We start from the raw sequence: 6,802 nt of genomic DNA, 5'->3' as shown, positions 1-6,802 counted from the left end.
CTTACCCTCCCTGGCCAGGTCTGGCGGGCGGCGAATGGCCAAGGTGGTGCGCGACTTCCTGAAGGCCCAGCAGGTGCAGGCGCCCGTGGAGCTCTACTCTGACTGGCTCTGGGTGGGCCACGTGGACGAGTTCCTGAGCTTTGTGCCCACCTCCGACCAAAAGGTACATCCCCTCTCCTCCTGCCTGAGCTACCTCTGCCCCTCCCTATCCTGATGGGTCAGGATAGGGCAAAGGCACCTGAAACTAGCTCACCACCTCTGTCCATAGAGAGCTTGGAGTCAGGGTACCCTCTGGGCCAGGTGGTGTTAATCAGGGGGGGCTTCCTGGAGGAGGTCAGAGCCTAGGGGGGAACTCGTTCGCTCACTTCTCATACACTCATTCTCACACTTACTGGGTGTTTGTGCTGATCCAGACCTCTCAGTCAAGACCCAGGACTGACACTGGTAATAATTGGAAACATTTACTGAGCACCTGTGAGATGTATGTGTTTTAATGCATTTAATCCTCTAGCAACCCCATGAGGTGGGTACTGTTATCATTTCCTCCATTTTATAAATAAGGAAAACGAGGCCTAGAAGGGCAATTAACTAGTAGAGGGTAAGATTCAGACCAAGATGGTGGGCTCTGGACCAGCAATGTTAACCACTCACCACCTTGCAGAGGCGATCTGGGAGGGTACAGCCCGCAGGGAGCAGGCAGCCTGGGAGGGGAGGCCTCCCAGTGACCAGTGGTTGAGTTCCCTGGTGTACAAAGTGGGGAAGGGCTTCCAGGAAAAGAGAAGGTTATGGACAAAGGCCTGCAGGTGTGAAGCGGCTTGGAGGATTGGGGGAGGTGCAGACAGTCCTTTGTGGCTGGTGGGAGGGATTGAGGGGGGCTGCCATGTGCAGTCTGGCCTCTGAACTCAGGCCCCTCCTGAGTTTGGGGTTTCCTGCATGGGCGGAGAACCTGTCCACTGAGCTGCTCTCCCATCCTCCGTGCCAGGGCTTCCGGCTGCTCCTGGCCAGCCCCGGTGCTTGCCTCAAACTGTTCCAAGAGAAAAAGGAGGAGGGCTACGGGGAGGCGGCCCAGTTTGACGGTGAGTGCCAGCGAGCCCATCACCCTGCCAGACCGTGCCCTCTCGTTGCCAGCCCTGGGCGCCACTGATGCCTGGCATGGCTGTGCTCTGTTTACAGGCCATTTGTCTGCCAGCTCTCAGCTCAGAGTCCATCACTGATTCTCCCGACACCTTCATATGGGAGCAAAGGATGAGGGCTCTCACTTTCTTGGGCCAGGGATGGAAGCCTGGGTGGCCTCCTCCGTACACTGGGTTGTTCCTGGCCACACCCCTGGGGAAGAAAGGAACAGGAAGCCATGAGCCTTCCCACGTGCCTGTCCGTACAAGCACTTTCATGCTCTTGCCCAATCAGGTCGTTCACCCCCTTCTCCTTATCCCTTTTCATGGAGGAGAAAACTGAGGCTCAGAGAGGGGAAGTGGCTTGCCCAGGGCTAAGCAGCAGGAAGCAGCCGGGCCAGGGGCTCGAGAGAGGGAGGGGTGAGAAGCCAGGAGGGTGGTCGGGGCCCCTCTGTGGACCTTCCTTGGGGAATCGACAGACCCTCCAAGGGCCTGGTTGGCCCCCTTGAGCACCTCCCCCTTCCCCACCAGGGATCTCAGTGTTCTCACCTGAGGAATGGAGCATTGGAAGGGATGTGGCATAGCCTTCAGCAAAGATAGACCTGGATTCAGATCCTGGTCTTGCCACTTGCTGACTATGAGATCAAAGATGTGTTCTGAACCTCTCAGTGCCTCCATTTCCTCTTCTCTGAATGCGGGGTGATAACTAACCTGACCTAGCATTGTTTTAGAGATCAATAATAAATATAATAGGAGGCCCAGAGCATAGTGTGTGTTCAATAACGGTAGCTCTTCTTTAATTATTAGGCTCTGAGCTCAGGTGTCCCTTCCCAAGGAGTTTATAATCCATCACCAGGCTTTACTTGCAGCCAGAGCTCGGTCCCATCAGGGTTTCCAGTCTCTGGCTTTCTCTGTCCTTGCCTGATTCAGACCTTGGTGCTGAGGTGGGAGAAAAATCCTGGCCCGGATTTTGCAGCCCAGGCTTGAGGTGGCCCCAGGCAGTATTCCCTGAGCTGGCTGTGGTCTTCTTTCTCGTGCAGGGTTAAAGCACCAGGTGAAGAGAAGCATTAATGAGATGCTGGAAGACAGAATTCTCAGGAATGACAACCTCTATGCACAGGTGAGGGGGGGTGGAGGGTGAGGCAGCCCCAGGAACTGCTGGGGTGGGGGTGAGGGGTTCAGCCCTGGGCCTCTGACTCTCCTGGGGGCTGCTGAGACCTGTGGATTGGGTAGGGCCTCTGCTCTTGGGAAACCCACAGTCTGATGGAAGAGACACAGCCGTGCCAGTCCGGTGGGGGACATCTTGCCCCCATTCTGGGGAAATGATGGGTTTCAGCGGAAGTAGAATTGAGTTCCCCGAGAAGTCTGGGGAGATGGGAGAGATGTGGTGGGGAAATGGGGCCCTGTAGGGGCGAGGGCTGGGGTGGGTGGGAATCAGGGTGACCTGGTGAGGAGATGGGGTGGAAGGAGGTCCCAGGAAGGGGCGGGGCTAATGCCTGCCACGTGCCTGGTGTAGGCCTGGCATGGAGTCCTACTCAGTAGATGGGAGGAGGCCCCATGCTTCTCCCCAGTGGTGCCCGACGCTTTTCTCCTGAACAGCTGAGCTGGGCAGAAGCATAAGCCCAGCTGTGGTTGGGACAGTGTGGGGTGACGACAAAAGCACTTTTGCAACCAGAAGCTGCCAAACCCCAGGTCCACCACTTCCTAGCTCTGTGCCCTTGGGCAGGTCACTTGAGCCTCAGTTTTCCCATCTGCGGTAGCAATGGCACAAAGCTGTTGTGAGGATCAAACAAGCCAAAGGGTGCACAGGGCCCAACACATAGCAGGTGCTCAGAGACGTTGGATCCTTCCTGGCTCCCTGGGTACCTGTGCCTCTCCTCCCACCCTCAGAGATGCATTGACTGGAACCGGGAGGTGCTGAAGCAGGAGCTGGGCCTGACTGAGCGGGACATCGTGGACATCCCCCAGCTCTTTTTCCTGAGGGACTCCCATGCAGAAGCCTTCTTCCCCAACATGGTGAGAGCGTGGAGGGAGGACAGGTCATTTCCATCCTTGGGGCCTGGCGGGGTCCTGCTGGGTGGTCAGTTGGGGGTCCAGAGGAGAAGCCGTCCCTATCCAGGGGCAGACTGGCAAGGAGGCTGGGATGGACCCTGCGGACCTCGCCAGTGTTTGCTTTTTGGGGGCAGATATAGAAAATCTCCATCGGTAGTTCCCAACCAGGGTGATTTCTCCTCCGCCCCCCACCGCCCCGGGTACTTTGATTGCCACACGAGGAGGGTGCTACTGGCATCTAGTGGGTGGAGGCCACGGTTGCTGCTAAACATCCTACAGTGCACAGGGCAGCCCCACAACTAAGGGCTTCCCCCCCACCGCGCAAATGGAAATTGGAAGCGTGGTTTGGTTCCAATGTTTCAAGCTTTCGCTTCTGGATCTCAGCTGCCTGTTCTGCTCCCCAGGCTGGCACCCCACTGTCTGCTCCCCAGAGGGATCCTGAGTTGGGCAGGGGTGGCAGGTGGCAGCTGCCACCCTGGCTGTCATTAACTCAGGCACCTGACAAGCAGATGAGCAGATGTGATCTCACCAATGTGGCCCCTGGGAGGTGTCTGAGCGATGCTATTGGCACAGCCCTGCCCATAGCGCCCAGTAACCCCTTGGGAAAGGATGTTGGGGCATTGGCAGCAGTGAGGGGTGGTTCCCTAGGATGGGAGACCCTCCCTCTTCAGCCTGGGGCCTTTACTCGAATCCCTGTCATTGGACCAGCCAGTGAATCCTGGGGTCCTGATTGGAGGCCAGTGTATAGGGTCGGGCTTCCCCGCCAGGGTCGCATTCACTCCTGACCCCTCGCTGTGAGGTCCCTGCAGAGACCTCGCAGGCAGGGCTTCACAACCTTGGTTCTACCGATATTTGGGGCTAAAGAATCTTTTGCTCTGGGGGTTGTCCTGTGCATCGTAGGATGGTTGCAAAATGCCCTGGAGGCAAGATCGCCCTGGTTGAGAACCACTGCTCTAGGGTAGTGCTGTCAGAACTTTCTCGGGTGATGGAAATGTTCTACATCTGTGCAATATGACGTGCCTGCCGCCACATGTGGCTACTGAGCGCTTCAAATGTGGCCAGTGTGACTGAGGAACGGAAGTTTTACTTTCATTTGAACGTCAGCAGCCACATGTGGCGGATGGCTACCGTATCAGACAGTGAAGCTCTAAGGGGTGACCTGCCTCTGGTTCTGGCTGAGCGTGGGAGAAGGCCCATGACCGTGGTCAGCCCTGGGCTGTGGCCTTGCCCTCCCCTACTGGGAGCCCCTCCCCAACACACAGCCCTCCGTGGGAATCTCTCAGCTTCAGACCAGGCCCAGCTAGAGGATCCCAGCATGTTCTCACTGGAGAGCCCTTAGGGAACACTCAGTTAACCCTCACCTGTCAGAAGGGGAAAGAGGCCCTCAGAGGAGAGTGGTTGACCTTGCTTGAGGTCTCCAGCGAGCAAATGGACCGACCTCCAGTCTCCTGAGTCCTCATCTAGGAGGAGGCAGAGCCAGGCCGGCAATGGTCCTGAATACCGCTCCCTGTTCCTCCTCTCTGCCCTTTGTCCCTCTCTGCGCCCCACTCCCACCATGTTCTGGCCCATTAGTGGGCAACCAAGCAGGTCAGGGCCAAGGCCATGTGACTGACCCCCAGGGGACCCTCCAGCTCCGTGTTGGTCCCAGCCGTGGACGGCCCTGCGGGGCAGACTTGAGGGTGAGGGGCTGGGGCGTGGAGAGTGTAAGGGCAGCCCAGCCAACACTGAGATGACCCAGTGAGTCAGAGTGTCCCCTCTGAACACCAAGGACAGCTCCTCTGGCCATCCACTGGGCCAGAAGTTACCTCTAAGAAGCCTCCATACCCTGCACTGGGCAGACTTCCCGTCCCTGGTGTTAGGGCCCCCTGCCAGGTCCCCCAGCCAGGGAAGCAGAAGTGTCATTGGAGATAAACCCAGGTGCCCCCAAGGACTCACAGCCCCTTGCCCCAACTCCTTAGCACCCCAGGCAGCCACAGTGCTACACTCTGGCATAGTAGAAAGAGCACGAGTTTTGGCATGAGTCAGACCTGAGTCAAATTTCAGTCTCCCTGTTCTCTGGCTGTGTGGCCTGAATTACATTACTTAACCGGTCCAAGCTATGGCCTCGGAGGGAGGCTGTGCGGTTTACAGATGCTATATCTGGTACGTAGAAGATGCTCAATAAACGGTAACAATTATCAGGGCTTCCAGGAACGGTTGAGCTTGGTGTGTACTGCACAAATAAATGCACCACACCTGTGACATTCACACCGTGGACCTTGTAGTTGGATACATTTGCTGTACAAGTTTTTGGGCAGATAACGGTAAAATTTTGTTCTAACAAAGTCATTATAATCTTCTTTTCTGATAGGTGGAGGAAAGTGTTGGAGGAAGGGGTGACTTTTATTTATATGAAGTTACCATGTATGTTACTGGCAGCCCTGCCTGTTATTAATCCTCTCTTCCAACTACGGATCTATGTCTTTTCTGCTTCCACAGACCTTAGTTCTTGAGCGAGTACCAGCCTTAGTGGCCCGGAGATGCTGGCAAAGATGGGACAGGCCCTGGGGATGGGTCTGCCAGAGCCAGAACCCAGAAGGGGCCCCAGGTGTAGAGCATCCCCAGCTAACCGGGTCTCTTTCTTGCCTTGTCTCTTTTACAGGTGAACATGGTGGTCTTAGGCAAGTACCTGGGCATCCCCAAACCCTACGGGCCCATAATCAACGGCTGCTGCTGCCTGGAGGAGAAGGTACGGTCCCTTTTGGAGCCTCTCGGCCTCTGCTGTACCTTCATCGATGACTACTTGTCCTACCACGAGCTGAGTGGAGAGATCCACTGCGGCACCAACGTGCGCCGGAAGCCCTTTCCCTTCAAGTGGTGGCACGTGGTGCCCTGAGCCTGCTCCCCACACGCCATCCTCTCTCCCCACCTGCCAGGGAATCCCGCCAGGATAAGGAACCTCCACCTGGCCTCCATCCTCTTGGGGGAGCCTTGGATGCTTCCCCCTGTGTGCCCGCTGGTCACCGTGGGTACCAGGATACAGGGATGGACACCGCACATCCTCACCTCTGGCGTGGCCTACAGGGCCTGGGGCCTGGGGTGAGAGCCCTGGGTATAGGCCACCGGTGGCTCTTGTAAGACCAGGAAGGGGGATTTGGGCCCCCTTTTTCCTTTTCTGGCTGTCTTCTCCTTCAGGGGGCCCCCAGGCTGTGATCTCCTAGCACTCCTCAGCCATATTTACGTAGGCGAATAAGGGCAGGAAAACTCAGCATCTGATGGCCTGTTTCTTTTTTTTTTTTAAACATCTTTATTAGAGTATAATTGCTTACTGTTTTAAAAAGAAAACGCAACAACCCCCCCTTTAATACCTGACTCCCTCCTCAGAAGAGTGCCTGTTACCTGTTTGGAAAGCCTTTAATTACGCGAGCTGGCTGCTTCCGGCTCACAAACGCTGAGAGGCCAAAGTGAGGCCCGAGGAGGGCACACGGAGGAAGGCTGGGCAGGAGGCGAGGAGGCCAGGATGGCAGAGGAGGCTGAGGCACGGGGATAAAACCTGGGACCTGGCCTCTGCGCCCTAGGCCTCCCAGGCTTTCAGTTTTGGACTCTGGATGTGATGGGGTCTGGCTGTTCCAGATGCAGCAAGGAGAGGGGGCCTAGAT

At 56.6% G+C, this 6,802-nt stretch overlaps 1 protein-coding gene across 1 annotated transcript in view; it reads left to right on the top strand.

Moving 5' to 3' along the window:
* LOC103077825 (protein-arginine deiminase type-1) overlaps window positions 1-6,136 on the top strand; it is a 32,617-nt gene extending 26,481 nt beyond the window's left edge. Inside the window, exons 12-16 of the mRNA XM_007459259.1 lie at window positions 19-163; window positions 983-1,076; window positions 2,153-2,232; window positions 3,003-3,128; window positions 5,806-6,136. Coding sequence (XP_007459321.1) covers window positions 19-163; window positions 983-1,076; window positions 2,153-2,232; window positions 3,003-3,128; window positions 5,806-6,039 — 679 coding nt within the window. The 3' untranslated portion in view covers window positions 6,040-6,136. The remainder of the gene's footprint in view (window positions 1-18; window positions 164-982; window positions 1,077-2,152; window positions 2,233-3,002; window positions 3,129-5,805) is intronic.
* The last annotated feature ends 666 nt before the right edge of the window (window positions 6,137-6,802 follow it).

Source organism: Lipotes vexillifer, unplaced genomic scaffold, assembly GCF_000442215.2.
Source record: "Lipotes vexillifer unplaced genomic scaffold, Lipotes_vexillifer_v1.1 scaffold496, whole genome shotgun sequence".
Taxonomy (NCBI): domain Eukaryota; kingdom Metazoa; phylum Chordata; class Mammalia; order Artiodactyla; family Lipotidae; genus Lipotes; species Lipotes vexillifer.
The sequence above is the reverse complement of the archived record's forward strand: the minus strand, read 5'-3'. Positions and strand labels throughout refer to the sequence as shown.